Below are 18,081 nucleotides of genomic sequence, written 5' to 3' on the forward strand. Positions count from 1 at the left end.
TTTTAAACATCTTTTTTCAGTATATGCAGAAAATAGAGACTATTATAGGTAAATCTATAAGAACAGTTGTCACTAGACACAAAAGTGACTCTTCCTCATGCTTCCTTCCGGATCTACGAGAGGACAGCAGAGGCAGTCACAACAGTGTCTTTGACAAGTATAACAACGCCAGCTATTTTCAAGCTATTGTTTGGCTGCCATGGAATTTGCACACACCTTGAAAAGAAGTTGTAGCAAGGTGGGGGCAGGTCTGTTCTCCCTAATAAAAAAGTAATAGCCTGTTCCACTGCTCCGTCATCCTCACAGTGATACAGTTTTTTCTTATGTTTAAGTGGAACTTTTTGTGTTCCAGCTTCATCCCATCACCCCTTGTCCTGTTGCTAGCTACTGTAGAAAAAAGGGATGTTCCAACCTCCTGACACCTACCACTTAGATATTTGTAAATATTAATGAGACCCCCCCCCTCAGTCTCCTCTTCTCCAGACTAAACAGCCCCAGTTCCTGCAGCCTTTCCTCGTAAGTTCTCCTTTACGTGTCTTTGGAACCTCTTATGTTCCAGCTTGTACCCACTGTCCCATGTTCCATTACCGGACATCACTGCGAACAGCCTGGCTCCATCCTCCTGACACCTTTCATGTATTTGTAAACATTACTGAGATCACCCCTAGGTCTCCTCCAAGCTAAAGAGCCCAGCTCCCTCAGCCTTTCTTCATAACGGAGATGCTCCTCGCCAGCGGCCCGGCCCTGCCCTCGGCCGGCCCGGCCCTGCCCTCGGCCATCCCGTCCCCTCTCTGCGGCCGCCCCGGCGCCCAGCCACGCGCACGCTCCCCTCACGGCCGCCGCTTTCCCGCGCGCGGGCGCAGTCGCGCGCGCCCCCCGCCCCCCGCCTCAGGCTGCCGCTTCCCGACAGGCACCGCGCCGCGAGCGCCGGGCCGCCGCCGCCGCGCTCAGGCTGCGCTGTTCCGTCCCGTCCCCCGCCCCGGGCCCCTCTCCCGCCGCCGCCATGCGCCACAGCCTCACGCAGCTGCTGGCGGCCTCGGCCGGCGGAGCGAGCCCCTCGGGCGCCGTCTGGCCGCTCACCGGCGCGGGGCAGGCCCCGAGAGGGCGGGATGGCGGCGGGGAAGGGGATCCGGGCCCCGCGCGGCCCAAACAACAGCAGCCGCCGCGGCGGGAGGTGGGCGCCCTGGAACCGCGGCGGCAGGAGAAGGAGGCGGAGGCGCCCGGCGGCCTGCTGGAGGTGTGGGAGCAAGAGGACTGGTTCCCCGGTCTGGAGCTGGGAGACCTGCTGGAGGCGGCCCGGCCGGACTGGGACCTGGACGCGGAGCTGAGCGGCTGCTTCTGTGGGGAACCGGAGCCGCTGCCCCCGCCGGGTCCGGGCCAGAGGCCGGCGGCGGCCGGGCGGAGGAACGGCGGGGCTGGGAGCCGGCTGAAGGCGGCGGCGGCGGCGCGGTTGAACCGGCTGAAGAAGAAGCAGTACGTGCTGGGGCTGGAGAGCCGCCTCCAGGGCCTGGCTGCCGAGAACCGGCAGCTGCGGGACCGCAACCGCGGCCTGAGCCGCCGCCTGCGAGAGCTGGAGCGGGAGAGCAGCTACCTGCGGGCCGTGCTGGCTAATCAGAGCGCCCTAGGGCAGCTCCTGAGCCGCTTGGCCGGGATCCGCGCCGGCGGGCTGCAGCTCAGCACCAGCCTCTTCAGGGACACGGGCAGCCCCCGCCGCCATTGCCACCACCTCCAGCCTGCCGGCGAGAGCAGCGACCACGACTACGCCCTGCCCAGCGCCCGGCCGCCCAGCCGGGAAGAGGCGGCGGTGGTGACGGAGACTGAGGAGGAGTGGGCGGCCCCCGGCGGGATCTGCCTCCACGTGGACCGGGATCAGGTGTCGGTGGAGTTCTGCTCCATCTGTGCTCGGCGGGCAGCGGCCTCCTTCAAAATGTAGGGTCAAGTACCTGCTGCAAGTACTCGTGGGGTTCTCACCCCTAGGGGCCTCGCGTCGTGGCGGAGGAAGCAGGCAATGGTGCGGAGGAAAAGAATAAATACAGTGGTGATGGGGTGGTGTTGGGGGAGATGCAGAGGAGGGGCACCCGGCACTTAAGTGGCTGGGTAACAATGAAAAAAAAATCGCTTGAATGGTACATTGGGAGCCAGATGGTGGCCTTGGTTAAAGGCCGTGTAAATCTGGCTTGTGGACGGTAGTGGTGTGAGCCTCTTGGGCATAAGAGTCGTGCAAAGCTGTGTAACAGCAGTGCCATGATTGTCGTGCAAACTGACATGTGCATGTACACGCAGAGGTGCCGCCAGAGCCCGTTTGCAGCACTTGGGTGAAAAGATCATGCCGGCCTGACGCATGAAGGTGTGCTCGGCTCCGCTTCGCAGTTGCCAGTAAAGATAATGCTGACTACCCAGTCTTGAGTCAGATAAATGTCTAGCCTGCTTGTCCTGAGGAGCCGAAAATGCTTGCTTAGAAAACCAAACCAAAAACTTCATTAAGACATCGTCACTGGACAGACTTAAGAAAATAGTAATGATCGGCAAAAGAAAGCATGCATATGAAATTGTACTGCATCTCAGTTATACATTACTATTAAAACCTCTCTGACAGTTTCTCTTTTAGGTGCTTGCCCTGCCAGGCTCCGTTGTGTAGGGGTTAAAGAACAGTCGTTTTCCACCTCGCAACCTGGTAAGGATCAATATATTCCCATAATGCGGTATCAGACAGCTTGCTTTGCTTATGCCAGTCTCTTGCAATGACTGGTTCAGGAAATGATTTCTCTGGTCCTTGGCCTTCTCTGCCAAAATGTGTCTAGCTCTGGATGATAACAGTGAAAATTACAATCACATCCTCCTAGTTAGCTGGTTTCCTCTTTCCCTTTTCTAAATGAGTGTGCACATAGTAACCAATACATGAGCTACATTTTTAATTAAAACAGAAGTGCTTACAACATGAGAAATAGGAATTTTCTATGTAAGTAGCTGGTGAGCTGGGGAAAACGAGCTAATAAGGGGGATATGACATTTACAGCCTTTCATTATAGGGGACTGCCTCAAAAGTGTAAGTAAATTGCTTTTTTAAATGGGAAAAAAAAAAGTGATCTGTTGGTTTAAAATGCTGCCTAGTGTTAGGGATGCACAGTACCTTTAAAAAGCCCTTCTCTAGCTTGTTTTAAGTCATGATACGGAGTTTTGCCCGCTTAAACAGAATCTGAACACTGATTATATCTGTACAGTGGAAACCTAATGTAGAGGAGTCACTTGCATGGACCTCTTAAGGAGAATTGCAGTTTGAAGAATGCAGTGCAACGAAGTAACTCGTTACTTTAGCTTCCCATACATAAATCTCTGTGCCCGTGCACACTGAAATTCCCGCGTTACTTCAGAGTAGCTTTAAATTCTAAAGGTATCGCATGTAGATGCATGTGCTTAATTTTAGAGTTCTTAATTTAGCCTCCAGAAATCTATAACTTCATCCAATTGAGCACAGTTTGGAGATGAGTAAATATATGTCTCGAGGCTAAAGATTTGAAAAATGCTCCATAATTAACTGAGATAGGAAGAAAAATTAGTTTGACAAACAATAGTGTGTGTTTTCTTGTACTAGTCAGTGTTTCTGCCCATCACAAAAAGCGAGTGGGTTGTTTTTTCAGTTGTATGACAATGTTTAGGTTGTTTATGTGTATGTCAGTTGGGGGAAGAAGGACTGTGAAGATGATAATATGTAAAGTGAGGTTTCACAAAGAATGGACTTTCCTAAACCAAGTTTCATTTATTAACTTCTTTAAAACCAAAAGATTCTATTTAGTGTTTCTGTTTCTTAAAGCCTTAAATTTGGTGTTTAAGGCTCAGTGGAAGGTAAAAAGCGTTTTCTCCCAGTCATTTTGCTTTATTGGTTCGAGACCCTGTCAAGTGTTCATCAGCATAAAAGGCATTTGATTTTTCTTTGTGAAACATCACTGTGTGATAAAGTATATGTGTATTTAGCATCCTTGTTTTTCTTTATGCTAAAGTGGATTCAGCTGTGTTGGGGCAGAAGAGACGGGACCAGCTGCTGGCCACATTTCCTGCTTTATTTTAAAAGGTAGTATAAGAAATGAGAATAAAGAGGTAACAGGGCTTTTGCTGTCTTTGGTTAAAAAAGCGAAAAGGTTGAATGCCAGGATCGTTTACTGTCATCCAAGATGTTTTCTTTCAACGACAATAATATCCTATCGAGCAGGTTTTACTCCACTGTGTGCAGAGTTCCATCTGTTCAGGGTGCACTGCCAGCAGAAGAGAGATGTAGCGGGTACGTGTGACCATACCCCTGTGTGGTGGCATGCACAGGAGCTGGCAGTTGCAGTCTCAGTGGTGTAACCCTGCTGTAATCGATGGGTTTCACTGGTGCCAAAGGACGCAGTGAACCATCCAGACCCTCGCTGACTGATAATGCAAAACGGAAACCACTGAGTTAGGTTCAACCTAGGCTCAATCTGCCTAGCTCAGACTTCAGGAAGGTGCTTTAATTTTCATGTTTAACATGCTCAATGAAAAAAGAAATGCTGATGTAGCAAGTACGGATGTTATGGTATTTTTACAATTAGCGTAGGAGTGGGGTTGAAGTTAAATATGCATTCTTTCTTCCTGCATCGCTGCGAAACGGTAGGGTCAGGGACGTAGCTCTGGTCTCTGTTGTGAAGCTGCATGTGGCTTTAGTCATGAAACTACCTGTGAGCTGTTGTCTGAGAGGAGCTGATGTTCTGACATAAAAAATGATGTATACTGGTACAAGAACAAGGTCGAGTCCCAAGAAAGTAAGTGGCTGCAGGCATTTCTAGTGCCTACTGAATCGTATTCAAACCAAATAGAGAGGAGGAAGTCATTTGAAACTCTAACCAACTGGACTATCTGTATGGTGTATTATTAATGTAGCTTTTTCAAGTGGAAGCCTTGAAATGACATAACTTAATACTTGAAAATATATTGTAAATGTTTCTTTGTAATTATGTGCCATCCAGATGAAGAATCCGATATCGTAATAAAATCAGACTTGTTGATCTTTCAGTTTATGGGCTCAAATGATTTTTCATCTTTTTCCTCTCATTAATGGCTTGCTTTGACTGGTTTGTTACACAACATGGGAAAACAGAAAAGGGGAAAAGCTGTTGCAGCTGTCTCTGTGGGTCATCTGTTGGAAAACAAGAGAAAATGGGTCAGTGTATGCAGGAGAAATGTTCTTCTACGTCTGTCAGTCTCAAGTTAATTTTGTGGCGAGGACAAAATGAAGGTGTTATCCCGTGAACTGAAGATAGCACTGTACTTCTGAGAATCACCACTCCTTGTATTTTAGAGCTTGTATTTTAGCCTTGTATTTTTTCTTTGTTAGTGGATGTGTTTGATCAATAAACCACAGAGGAGCAGAGTACTGTCATAAATTCTTCTGTGGTCTCTTAGCGTCATTCTCCTTTCAGTCCCATTTTTAGGTTCTGTAGTTTGATGACTGGTTAATAATATGCTGATAAACTATCATCTTTCATCAAATTGTGATTTCCACAATAAACACTGGAGTGAAGGTAATGAAAGGTTTGAGGGTGCTGAAAGGATAGGACGTTTTTAAAGTTCCAGAATGAGCCATGCATGGTACTCACTGATTACTTGTAGTTAAAACCACCACGCTGGCTTTCTAGCATCCCAGGTATTCTAGTAAAAGCAGCCTGCAGCATTGTAACAAGGAATATTTCATAGAAACCATCACTTAAAAAAAATGTTTTGGCTTCCAGCTGTAACAAATGCCCTGTTGAGAAGCACCATTGGTGTTAACCTGCATGTTAAACTTCAGTCTTCAGTATTTCTCTACCCCGCAGTCTCTTGAAGACCATTTAGCATTTAAAGGAGGAACAGTTTCTTGCTCAGTTCTCTGTTTATCCTTCACAATTTGATTCCAGTGCTGTGACTCTTGGCAGCAGTCTAAATTAACTTCTCTGTCCACTGAAGAGCTCAGCAGCATCTGTGGGGGAAAAAACAAACGTGTGTCTCTGCAGTCTCCAGCTGCCTAGTGATGGTGTCCAGGTTCACATGGTGCAGGGGGCTGAAAGTATCCTTTGCAAGAGGCTGTGGAATAGGTTGTAATGTTGAGATTCACCATCAAAAATGGTACATCTAGTGATGAAAATGGTGCTTTTTGAGTATTTCTGTTGATTCTTGTCTAGAGCCAGTCTCTGGGCATTCTTTTGGTGGCAGTTCAGACTTGGAGTAGTCAGAAGTCTCTGATTATGTATTAGACGCACATGTTCTTCTAAGAGTGGAATAAGTGATGGCTGTGACCCTGGTCTGGAGATGGCTTATTCCTACTGAAATGGTAGAAGGGATACTGCTACAACCTGCTCTAGCTCAGCTGTTCAGAGGGGTAGGCAGCAGTTTTAAGTTTGTTACAGCTGGTGGGAGGTCAAGAAGATGATTGGAGGGCTGGAGAAGAGAAGGCTCCAGGGAGACCTTAGAGCAGCCTTCCAGTATCTAAAAGGGTTAACAAGAAAGCTGGAGGGGAACTTTGTACACAGGCTTGTGGTGATAGGACAAGGGGTAATGGCTTCAAACTGAAAGAGGAGAGATGTAGGTCAGATACTAGGAAGAAGGTCTTCACTGGGAGAGTGGTGAGGCACTGACACAGGTTGCCCAGAGAGGCTGTGGATGCCCTATCCCTGGCAGTGTTCAAGGCCAGGTTGGATGGGACTTGGAGCAGCCTGGTCTAGTGAAAGGGATACACTGCCATTGGAACGAGATGACCTTTAAAGTCCCTTCCATCCGAAACCATTCTAGGATTCTATGAACTGATAAAACTTCATCTTTAGACTTTTTTGAGTTGCATGAGGTACATTGTACTCCCTGTACAAAAGGGAGAACAGAAGGGAGTGTTTCCAGATTTCTGCGAGGGCTCTTGTTCACATGTGTGCATGCAGGAACTTGCTGATGGCATCTTGCATGTCCTGATGAGTTCTGAAGCAGTTTCAGTCTTTACTCTTTAACTCACTCTGGAGAACTTTTATTTTCCCCAATTGTTTTAAGAAGTACCTGGTGTATAACTGAAAAATTTCCTTTCTTATAAACACCCCACCTGTCTTGCCCAAGGAGAGCATTGCTGACCTTGGCCATGACCCATGCTGAACACTTTAACATAGATGTTTGCAATTTGTGTATTCATCAGTTCTGCTGGAAACAAATACTGGTCTTTGCGAATTATTAAAGAAACATGGAGGAATATATTTTTTTCTTGTTCCATACAGTCTTCACCTTTCACCCCAAGAAATTCATAGCTAAAAAAAATGGGGTTTGTCCAAGCCAGACTGTTAAACACCAGAGTGTGTATTTTGATTATTCTAATACTTATCACTGGATTGGTACCAAAATGAGAAGGGGGTTTGGAATTGTACACCGTCAAAAGCAGTGGGAGCTGTTTACCTTAACTGTATCTTGTTAAATGCTCATGATGATTACTGAGCCATTCACTTTCATTCTTAAATATACTATTGCAAAGTAATCGCTCTATTTTATGCTTTTATAACCATAGGTAAGTGGTTCTGTTGGCTTCTGGAGATACTATAATTCACTTGCTCTGTGAGAATCTCTGATGTGGTGGGGATGGAGGCAGGGCTGAGATGTCTGCACAGATCAGGCCACTCCTCCTGGTTATAGAGAAACTGAGTGCATGCTTTCCCTGTTGTAACAAGAAATTTGTTACGAAAAAGTAGATAAATACAATGAAACTCCTTTAATTAGAGTTACTCCTTTAATAAACAACTCTTAAAGCTCATGTTTTCATCAATGCTAGAGCATAAATTTAAACCATTTCAATGTCTCAGTGCTGAACTCTTAGTTCTCAAGAATATTTCCATGTGCATGTCAGGAAAAATAAGGATTTTATTAAAGTGTACGTGGTTGTTGAGCAGTCATTGCACAGGTTTTACACTTAAGGCAGATTGAGATGGTTGCTTCTGTAGAAAGAAGTCCCTGATTTCGTTTTCAAGATGCAGAACACACTAAAATTATCTCATGCAGTAGGAAAATGAGCATTTTATGTTACTCTAGAACACGCAGTCACCAATATAAAGACAAACCCAATTCATAACTCTGGACCACTGATCTTAAAACGAAGTAGCTGAGATACCCCAGTAGCAGCACCATCTGTTTCAGGCCTCCCAGCACAGTTCCTTGCTTCAGAAAAAGGCTAGTTCCAAGGCAAAATAGTTACAAGGGCAAAGTGTGTTCTGATGAGGCTCTTTTTTTGGTCACTTCATAGCTACACTGAGAAGTCTGACAGCAGTGTCACTCCCCGTTGCTGCCATCATGTTCTCTACAGTGTGTAGAGTCACCCTTCTAACAGCCTAAACTGGGTAATCAGGTGACATAAATTCTGTGCTAGCAGAATGAATGAAAGTTCGGGAGAAAAATACTCAGATTTTGAGGAATCCCTGGAAAAACCTTGCTTTGACCCTCCCCCCGTCTGCTTCTTAAAAAAAAAAAATCACCGTGGTTTGCATTATAAAGAAGAAACCCCTTTTTCTATAATCCTCATTTATCCAGCTTCTAAAAGATGTAGCTTCACCTTAGACCCCAACAATAAACAGGCAATATAATTGCCTTTTCCCCCCTCATTTCTAATGAGACACATGTGTCCTTACAAAGCCATTACTCAGGTGGACACACTAAGCTGGACATAATGAAAAACTTCACTTTGCATTTGAGTTCAGAACTGAAAAAGATTCCAGTGCACAGTCTTAACTTTGGTTTTCTGTTAAAAGAGACAGCAAGCAACAATTTCTTCCTTTGTTTATTACGGTTACTTAGGCAAGGCCATTGGAAAGTTACTGTACTTCATCCTTGTAACTCTTCAGGATCCCTGCTAGTGCTCATCTGCTGCAGGATTTTGACATATATTCCATGATGTTTAGTGGCAAGGTACAATCCAGTTAGAGCCTGTATCAGCACACCCAAACTCATCTTTCTGAAGACAGGCTGAGCAGTTGTGAGCCAGAAGCGTAATGCATTCTCTTTCCCTGGCAAGGGAGATGAATGATACCTAAACAACATAAACAGTGGCAGAAACTTAATGTTTAGGGGTTTGTTTTAGGGTTTTGTCATCCAATTTAAACATCAGTACTTAAAGTAATGAAAAATGTTTAGGAAGATATTAATTCTCTCCTTCCTCTCCTGAGTTAAATTCACCTGGTGGCACTGTGTTCTCTGGATAAAATACTATGAACTATCCTGACCACGTCCTGAGGTCTCCCCCACCACCTTCCCAGGCACAGCACGGGGGAGCTTGTAAGGTTCCAGCTAAACCCAAGTGCTTCACACTGTTATCAGTTTGCAGATCTTGTTTCACTCAGGGAGGCTTGATGTAGCCTTTACGAACTTCACCTTGGAATTAGCTGACCTTAGTGTAAATCCCCTTCCACATACTAAAAGCCTACAAGAACACAGACGTGTGCACAGACTCAGTTTAAATCCTGTGGATTTTTAGAACCCAAGATTTGACCAATGAACACATTTCTCTCGTTGCAGGTTGACAAGACGTACCTGGCTGCAAGGCTGGCGGTCATGGGGAGAGCCAGGAGCACAGGATAGAGACCGCCTACAACAGCCCCGATTAATCCTCCTCTGACCACAGCACAGACCTCACAGTGTAGCTCATCTGCGTGGCAAGAAAAGTGTTTCACTGTCAATACCCACATAGCTCCAACACAGCTGTTTATAAAGGCCTTGACAGAAACTGCCAAGCTGTACCAGTACACAAGACATTCTGACAGGACTCTTCCTTCTGCAAAGGGAAAAAATTCCTCTCATTCCAACCCAGGAAGAATTTATCACTCTGAAGCTCACCTTCAACTTACATCATAGGTGGAGCAAACTGTACTGCCCTGCTGCAGTCACTTGTACATGACTTTGGGTGAAAAATGCTGAAAATTAGTGATGTGTAACCAACATTTTTTATTAACATAAACAAACATGTATCTCCTTTCCCACTCAACTTTAAGAACTCACTGCTGCCCACTGCATTCAATGAGCTGTTTTTCAAACCCTGCTTTACAAACTGGGTTTCTCCAAGACTACAACAGTTCAAGACAGTTGCTCTGCAGGAAGAAAAAGCTCTGGTGGTACAGCAGGGAGACAAAGCACAGCCCTTTACAAGAAATAATGAGGGTGGGGTTTTTTTACCTGAAAATATAGGATCACGCACAAAAGCGTCGTAAACTATTGCTGTGGAAAGAAAGGGAACAACAGCCATGGGCAGCGCAGAGCTGAAGGCAGCCCTTCTGACATGGAGGATGTTCCTGAAGAAGTTATTTGCTGCTAAGCCACACAAGCTTGAATTGGCTGCAAGGAAGTACGATCCGTGTTTACAGAGGTTCCTGTGAAAGGAGGAAAGTCACTTCAGCAACTGGGAACTGTACAAAGCTTTGGTTTACTCAGTGCTACAGTTTGCTTCTGAATACCCCACAGTAAGAGGTCACTGGTGGAAATCTCTCACTGGTGCAAAATGGAGAGTAACTACTTCCAAAAGAACCAGTTTACACACACTGCTCAGGAATGAAGTAAGAGAAAGGCTGAGGAGCCTTTAATACATGAGTTATTTTGTTATGGTTAGTGGAAACTTCATACAATTTGCTGTCCTAAGCAGTGTGTTCCTAAGGAGAATGTTTTCTCCAAAGAAATTAAGAAAAAAGAAATACATAATCACAGCAAACTCCTGTACTAAGCCTTGTTTCTAGCCTCATGACCCAACAATACAGATTTGGTTTCAGCATTGAGAGCTGACAGAACAGATCAGGTGGCACAACTACATCACCTGAGATTTTGCAGTAACCATCCTGGCAGCTGGTGGCAGATGGCTTGCCCTGACCCTGTGGGCTGTACAAGCTTCCTCACCTGCATGGCACAGGTGAATAGGAGGTCCTCGCCTGCCAGGATTTCACGCTAGTTAAAGGCTACAGAAGACCACCACGGTGGTTTGCAGAACTAGAGCTTCTATTTTCCCCCACGATAACAGAGGGACTGGACTGTGTTATCCACCATGGATTGAACATATGTTTAGAGCAGCTATTCCCGTTGCAGTCTGTACTGTTGTGAAGGCAGAACAGAACAAAATGGTCAGAGGCAGTGTTTAATGAACAGTTCCCACTTGAGTGCATTCCAGCCCAGCAGGTAACACATAAGCAGGACTGAAAAAGCCTGCCAGTTCTACAAGCCTGATGAGAAGTCTGTGATTTATTTCATTTCACTCACAGAAGGAAGCTGTATGATATCTTCTGCATTATACCTGGCACAGTTGTTTGGTCAAAGCAACTCTGCCTTAAGTGTCCACAAATCTTAACATTCCTGAAATGACCACTCTTGGCAGGCAGAGCAATTAACTGGAAGGCACTCTGTGATTCTGAGGCTGTAGGAATGTTATGATGTTAAAAATGTGGTTTTAAAATGTCTTAAGTTGGATTTATTATTAAGGCCCCAAAGGAAATAAAGTGCTTAACTGGTCACAGAATTTATGCTAGGCCAAATGGTGTATTTATTTGCAAAATTATCAAATAGGACAATGTCTAAACCCTTTAGCAATTCAAATACCTGATTTTAAAAAGCTCTTCCACATTTAATGCTTAGAATAACATTATGCTCTGAGAAACCATGCACAAAAATAAAGGCTCCAGAGATGGAGCTGCTAATTCTGCAAAACCTAAACCATTAAAGCATAGAATCACAGAATGGTAGGGGTTGGAAGGGATCTTTAGAGATCATCTAGTCCCACCCCCTACAGAAGCAGGTCCACCTAGATCAAGTCACACAGGAACGTGTCCAGGTGGGTCTTGAAGACCTCCAAGGAAGGAGCCTCCACACCCTCCCTGGGCAGCCTGTGCCAGGGCTCCCTCACCTCAACAGTAAACCAGGGTTTTTTTTATGTTTAAATGGAACTTTTTGTGTTCCAGCTTCATCCCATTATCCCTTGTCCTGTTGCTAGCTACTATAGAAAAAAGTGCTGCCCCAAGCTCCTGACACCCACCATTTGGATATTTGTAAATATTAATGAGATCCCCCCCTCTTAGTCTCCTCCAGACTAAACAGCCCCAATTCTTACAGCTTTTCCTCATAGGGAAGATGCTCCAGTCCCCTGATCTGATCAGTGACACCATTTCTTAATTTGAATAGGAAAAGACTTTCATTATTAGCACATACCAGATCTTCACACGTGAAAATAAGCTACTAACAATTCCATTCTGACGCTATATAGCAAAAAAGCCTGACTGGTCAGATTTCTCTTGTGCTTATTTAGGAGCTATGCTTCCTGTTCAAGGGTTTTTAAAAAGGGACCTATTTGCTTTTCAAATCACCAATTCTCCCAATGCTGAATGATGCTCAAAGAAGTGTCCCCAGGGCAGAGATTCTGCAACTCAGCCATTTCATTCCATTGGCATGTTTAAAATCACAGGCAGTGAGATGCCTGTGTGCATAGACATACAGGACCAAGATTAAAATTCAGCAGCTGTCTGGGAATCCAAAATAGAGCACATCAATGTACACAGGCCCAGCAGAATCTGATGCACAGGGCTGCTATGCTGCATGAAAGAGGATGGAAGGGTTGGGGTTTTGTTTGCTTTGGGGTGAGGGGATTGTTGTCTTGGGAAGGGGCTTGCTTGGGTTTGTGGTTTTGTATTTTATTTTTTCCTACTAGCTTCATAGTGTTAAAAACAAGAACTTTGGTGACCAGGAACTCTCTCAGTCTGACTGTAAGTTGCTTCCTCTTCCCTTCCAGCCATTGCTGACCTCCCGTCTGGATACCGAAACTCTTAAGTCCTGGCAGCGCAGCTTCAAATAAAGGCACATACCTGCCCCTGGCAACTCTTCCTTTCCAAGGCCCAGCAGTCCCCAGGTGCCACAGTTTCTAACAAGACATTACCATTTCCACTGAGGCATCTGACTCACTCTTAACTCCCCAGCTCTTCTGAGGAAGGAGAAGTGTTACAAAATGAATGTGAGGGCAGCAGATCCTATACAAAGCTGCACCACTAACTGTAACAGGAGGGATAAAGCCTTGGTGGTGTTCTCTCTCACCTGTGTGGGGAGGCCCTGGGTTACTACCAGCAGTTTGTTTTGCCAGCAATTTAGTCCTATTAAAAATAAATAAAAGAAGCTTCTGATTACTCTTATTTATACAGAATTTATCCAATATGATACATGCAAACAGCTCCTAACAGAACCAGCTCTGGTCCAGTGAAATGCAGTACCACAAACCACAAAGAGGTTGTCTGTGAGGCCCAGGGGGAGCTGAGCTGGTTTTGTGCTGCACAGAATCCCACTGGTAAGCCTGCATGACTCTGGCTGAGTTGTTCACTGCCACCACCTGGATACCTCAGTCTCACCTTCCTGAAACTGGGCAGCAGTGCAGAAAGAAATGCAGGAACTCACACCTTGATGCTCCCTCAGTTCTGGCCCCAGGCCAGCCCTGCAGGACACAAGCTGACTCCTGCAGAACCACAGTGCTATTTGCCTAATGCTTCTCCAACATTTCACTTTCCTAGAAAATGTTTTAGCTCTAGCATAAGACTGTTTGAATGCTCAGAGCCAGTCAGGGCTGATCAGCTGTTCCAGAACCTGAAGTGCTGGGCAGCACGTGCCAGAAGCAAGTTGAGTTAGGGCCAGAGAACAGCCAACTCACCACGTTTAAACAACTGCAAAACAAGTTTTCTGTTCTGGATAATAATAAGCATCTGCAAAATTAAATGTTTCTTGTAACTGCAAGGAAGATTTGCAACACAAGAGTAAGGGACAAAAAAAGCCTCCAAAACACTTGAAATTTTGATGCACTTCTCTATTTATTTTACCATCACTTACTGGTCTGCTTTAGGAAGCTCATTGAACATCTTCTGTATGACTTCCATCCGCTTAAGTCTGTCCATAAATAGTCTATCCTGTGGAGTACCTAGTTCAAAAAACTCTCTTCCTGTCATCTTGAAGTCCTGGATCATAAGGAACAAACAAACAAGTGTAATCAAAGTTCCACAGCCCCAGCATGAATCAAAACAGGTTTAAATTGAGATAACTGTCAAATAGGAACTAAGAAAAAAAAACCCAATCCACACTTTGTAAAGACTTAAAGAAATCAAGAAGATATCTACCCTGCTATTCCATAAATAAGGACTCTCTCTTATTGGCACTCAGCCAGAGACATCTCTCAAGTCAGAAAGCACAGCTGTATTGGGTTTATGTGGCAGGGGGTCCTGCAAGGGGTGGCTTCAGGGAGGAGGTTCTAGAAGCTGCCCCCATGTTGGGCAGAGCCTGTTCCAGCTGTGCAATAGCAGTTGGAAGAGAGGAGTCAGAATATGTGAGAGAATGAAGATACCAGGGTCAGTGCAGAAAGGAGAGGAGGTGCTCTAGGCCTGGAATAGATGTTCCCCTGCAGCCTGTGGTGCAGCCCACGGTAAAGCCCTGCCCTTGCAGCCATGGAGACCAGAAGGGAGCAGAGACCCACCTGCAGCCCAGGGAGGACTTCACACCACAGCAAGGGGTTACCCAAAGGAGACAATGACTCTGTGCAAATCCCACACTGGAACAACTCCTGACAGGACCTGTGGCCTTGTGGACAGAAGAGCCCAGGTTGGAACAGGTTTGCTAGCAGGACTTGTGACCCTGTAGGGGACCCTGGGGTCACAAGAGCAGCTCCTGAAGAACTGTCTCCCATGGGATATACTCCATGCTGGAACAAGGGAAGAGTGTGAGGAACAGAGAGCAGCTGTGACAACTGTGATGAACGGACTGCAGCCTCCATTCTCTGATTCCCTGTGCTGCTCAGGAGGAGGAGGTAGAGAAAACCAGGAGTGAAGTTGAGCCTGAGATGAAGGGAAGGGTACGGAGAGGGTGTATTAAGATTTGGTTTTACTTCTCATTACTCTGATTTGACTGGCAACACATGAATTTCCCCAGTTTTGTCCCTAAGGGTAACTGGTGAGTGATCTCCCTGTCCTCACCTCGACCCAGGAGCTTCTATTCCCATCTTCTCCCTCTGTCCTGTTCACAGAAGGGGCGTGAGATGAGCAGCTTTGTGGGAACCTGGCAGCTAGCTGAGGCCAACCCACCTCAACAGCTTTTAATTCAACCTGGTATTTAGTGATTAAAAAGGCTTTTCTAGACTTTTCCCCCAGAGGCAAACTTTTCAGACTTCTTTTCTTAATCATAACTGCTTTAAGTGTCTTTCTTACGACTTGCAGGCTGTGTCCCAGGGCCTGTCTGCAGGGCTGTGCTTGTTTTGTCCCGGGCTTGGTGAGAGGCAGGACCTCACCCGGGGCCGGCGGGTGCCCGGTGCCTCCGGCTACCAGGAGGCTCTCCAAGACCTCAGGTAACCCCCAGACATGACCTCACGGAGCTGTAAGCACCCGTGACGTCCGAGAGACCCTCCCCGTCCCCCCGCAAGCCGCGGCAAGGGAGCAGGAGGTCCCCAGGCCCCCCTCGGGGCAGCTGCCCTCACACACCGGGAGGCTGCGGCTTCTCCCCCGCCCACGCCGCGCTTTAAACCCCACCGAAAGCCGTTAGCGACCGCCACCAACCAGCGGCCGCTACCCGCCGGGGCCGGGCTCCGACCTGCACGACCTTACTATGTCCCCGCCGGCCGCCTCCCGCCCGCTCCGGGCCGCTCCACGCCGAGACGCCGCCGCCGCCGCCGCCGCCTACAACATGGCCCCTCCCACCTCACGCCCCCCCTTTCGGGGCGCCGCCATCTTACCCGCTCACGTGACCCGAAAGGCTTCAGAGGACGCCGTTGATTGGGCGTTCCCCCGCCGGCCCAGCACGGCGGCTCCCGATTGGCCGGAGGGCGGCGGGCGGGGGTCCGCGCGCGGCCCGGTGCGCGTTGCTAGGGGCGGCGGATGGCGGCGGCGGCCGCTCCATGGAGACGCGGCTGAGCGCGGGCCCCGAGCGGCGGCGGGACGCGGGGACGCCCCCTGGCGGCGCGACGAGACTTCGACGGGGGCAGGCGCAGCGCTCGGGGTAACCCGCTGCCCCTTCCCCTGCCCTCGGCCCCCGCCCCGCTCCCGCCTGCCCCCTCGGCCCAGCCTCCGCGCCGCCCGCTCCCCTCCCGCCTGGCCGCCCCCTTCCGTCTCCGCCAGCTCTTTTGTGCTCCGCGTCCCGGTCCTTTCTTGCCCCCTCCCCTCATGCCGGCTGCGTCTCGCTTCGCCCCACCTCCATCCCCTCCCGCATCCCCTCAGCGTCCCGCCTCACGCCTGCCCCTCAGCAACCCAGGGAAATCGGCCTCTCCCTCCGGCTCGGCGGCGCCCCATCCCAGCCCCTCACCCACCGAGCCAGCCCCCACCCACCGAGCCAGCCCCCCACCCACGGAGCCAGCCTCCTCTGCCTTGTCCCGCTGCAGGAGGCAATAGGCGGTCTCCTTTGGACCGGGAGAAGCGAGGGGGGAGTCCCTGCTCGGAGGGCAGTGGGAACAAACAGATCCCAGTTGTCAACGTTAAAGAGCAAAAACAGAGCCGCCCCCTTCACAGTTTCCGTCTCCTAAAGAAGACGATGCAAAGCAAAGCACCGTCATGTGCATCGCAGCTCATGCGGGGAAGGGAAACGGCTGGAGCTAGTCCACCTTCTTCATACTTTTCCTTAACGAGCTAAATGAGGAAAATCTATCCCTTTTCTGTTTCTCTCTTTTTTGTTTTTCCAGATAAAGGGAGAGAGAGAGTCTCACATTGAAGCCAACCAGCTGCGCTTCTGAGTGGAGAGCTCTGGACTGATCTCATGGCTTGCTTTTTATTTCATTAATACTTCATTATCTCTGAAAATGAACCTTTTGTGAAGCTCTTCTCCTAACTCTCCTTATTCCTCTTTCACGAGGTGGCCGCTGTTCAAGGGAAGAAATGGCATGAAGTAAAAGACTCCAGTATAAAGCAATCTGCTTTGCCAAAGTGCCCAGTGAGCAGCACTGTCACTTTAATAATTCCAGGTCAAGGGATTGCTTTCCTCGTTTTCAATCCTCTCTGTTAATACATGGGAGGATCAGAGGGACATTAAAGACCGTAAGGCTTGGGTGGCTTGCAGATAATAAAAATGAAAGTGACTGGCCAGTGACTTCTGTTGGGTAAGCGGGTGATATTTAGAAGGCTGTTGTCTGATGAGGAAAAAGGGACCTTTTCAGTCTGCTGTGTAGTCACCTAATACATAGCTAGCAAAATTCGTTCAAGAAGTGAAAGAAGTTAAAGAGTCACTTTGGATTGTTTTTGTCTTCCTCCTTATTTGGATTATTTGGGTATTTTTGTCCTGCAAATAATGTTTTTGAGCGTGTACAGGTGGAGTATTAAGCCAGCTGCCTAGAGATGGACTGTGCCTTAATTGTATTACATAAAATCTTTTAATTTTCAAACTTTGCTGCCAGAAGAGGAGTTATAATAAGGTTTTATATTGCCAAGGAACATTTTATCTTGTATTTTTATAGATTTAAATATACTTTAAAGAAATTTAAAACAGCTCTTTAAAAAAAATCAAAAAGCTTCTTCTTTTTCCCCTTTTTTTTCCTTCCTTGTTTGTGGGAAGCACCGGAAATCCAGTACAAGGAAACAGCAACTATTGATAGAAATGAAGATTGAAACTGCATTTCCTAACTGAACTGTATCAGTGATTTGCCATAGATAGCCAGTTCCTGACCTCTCCAAGCGTTCCAGTAGTACATCGTTCATACCTGTCAATAAGCGCTTGCAGCCAGACTCAGGAGTAGGAAGAAGAATGCCAGTCAAGAAGAAAGGTGGGCTATGAAGCTTCCTATCTCATATTGCATCTTCATGATGTTAGATTGGTTGTTGATTTCTAGTACTTACAATTTCAAATTAAAAAGTGTTTTGCTGGGGGATGGAAACTGGTTTTTTCTTTGCGCTGAAAATGGGAGGAAAAAAAATCTGCACACTCTCAAGAATGATTTTTAAAAGTTGGTTTTATGCCGTGCCTTAGGATTTGCCATCTCAGATTCGGCCTCAAATAGTTACTTGTTAAAGATCAGCCATCAGAGGTGTTGAACAGACACCAAGAGAAAAGCTCGGCGTTTAATTTTGTGAGAAGCGTCTCTCACAAACGCTAATGAATTTT

General features: G+C 47.2%; 3 protein-coding genes across 17 annotated transcripts in view; 2 read left to right on the forward strand and 1 right to left on the reverse strand.

Annotated features, from left to right (window-relative positions):
* Positions 1–910: 910 nt before the first annotated feature.
* Positions 911–9,658, forward strand: CREBZF (CREB/ATF bZIP transcription factor). 6 transcript variants are annotated; one of them, XR_009818247.1, is made up of 4 exons: positions 911–1,929; positions 2,597–2,674; positions 3,999–4,069; positions 9,526–9,658. XR_009818247.1 is itself a non-coding variant. In XM_061990896.1 (3 exons), the coding sequence occupies exons 1-2, from the start codon at positions 1,004–1,006 to the stop codon at positions 2,643–2,645; spliced, it is 975 nt and encodes a 324-aa protein (XP_061846880.1). In that variant the 5' UTR covers positions 911–1,003; the 3' UTR covers positions 2,646–2,674; positions 9,526–9,658. The 6 variants fall into 6 exon arrangements, 3 of the variants coding, with proteins under 3 accessions (XP_061846880.1, XP_061846872.1, XP_061846860.1); XR_009818249.1 differs by having other exon boundaries at positions 911–2,011; positions 2,597–4,069; XR_009818246.1 differs by having other exon boundaries at positions 2,597–4,069.
* Positions 7,714–15,956, reverse strand: LOC104557339 (transmembrane protein 126A-like). Of its 10 annotated transcripts, none has more exons than XM_061990913.1 (6): positions 15,589–15,702; positions 14,483–14,840; positions 13,846–13,970; positions 10,180–10,373; positions 9,541–9,655; positions 7,714–9,040 (listed from the first exon to the last, which is right to left on the reverse strand). In XM_061990913.1, exons 2-6 carry the CDS (start codon positions 14,777–14,779, stop codon positions 8,836–8,838), a joined length of 936 nt encoding a protein of 311 aa, XP_061846897.1. In that variant the 5' UTR covers positions 14,780–14,840; positions 15,589–15,702; the 3' UTR covers positions 7,714–8,835. The 10 variants fall into 10 exon arrangements, with proteins under 10 accessions (XP_061846897.1, XP_061846915.1, XP_061846923.1 ...); XM_061990931.1 differs by having other exon boundaries at positions 15,598–15,697; XM_061990939.1 differs by having other exon boundaries at positions 15,603–15,684.
* Positions 15,771–18,081, forward strand: part of DLG2 (discs large MAGUK scaffold protein 2) — a 1,019,609-nt gene continuing 1,017,298 nt past the window's right edge. The window contains exons 1-3 of the mRNA XM_061990809.1: positions 15,771–15,993; positions 16,670–16,917; positions 17,536–17,743. Coding sequence (XP_061846793.1) covers positions 17,725–17,743 — 19 coding nt within the window. The 5' untranslated portion in view covers positions 15,771–15,993; positions 16,670–16,917; positions 17,536–17,724. The remainder of the gene's footprint in view (positions 15,994–16,669; positions 16,918–17,535; positions 17,744–18,081) is intronic.

Source organism: Colius striatus, chromosome 1, assembly GCF_028858725.1.
Source record: "Colius striatus isolate bColStr4 chromosome 1, bColStr4.1.hap1, whole genome shotgun sequence".
NCBI lineage: Eukaryota > Metazoa > Chordata > Aves > Coliiformes > Coliidae > Colius > Colius striatus.

Coding starts and splice junctions, on each gene's coding strand:
- CREBZF (XM_061990896.1), top strand. CDS start 1,004: ATGCGCCACAGCCTCACGCAGCTGCTGGCGGCCTCGGCCGGCGGAGCG. Junction 1,930..2,596: donor GCAGCGGCCTCCTTCAAAAT/GTAGGGTCAAGT, acceptor CCTCTCTGACAG/TTTCTCTTTTAGGTGCTTGC.
- LOC104557339 (XM_061990913.1), bottom strand. CDS start 14,779: ATGGAGGCTGCAGTCCGTTCATCACAGTTGTCACAGCTGCTCTCTGTT. Junction 13,971..14,482: donor AAGTCCTCCCTGGGCTGCAG/GTGGGTCTCTGC, acceptor CTTATGATCCAG/GACTTCAAGATGACAGGAAG. Junction 10,374..13,845: donor GAGCTTCCTAAAGCAGACCA/GTAAGTGATGGT, acceptor CTCCTTTCACAG/GAACCTCTGTAAACACGGAT.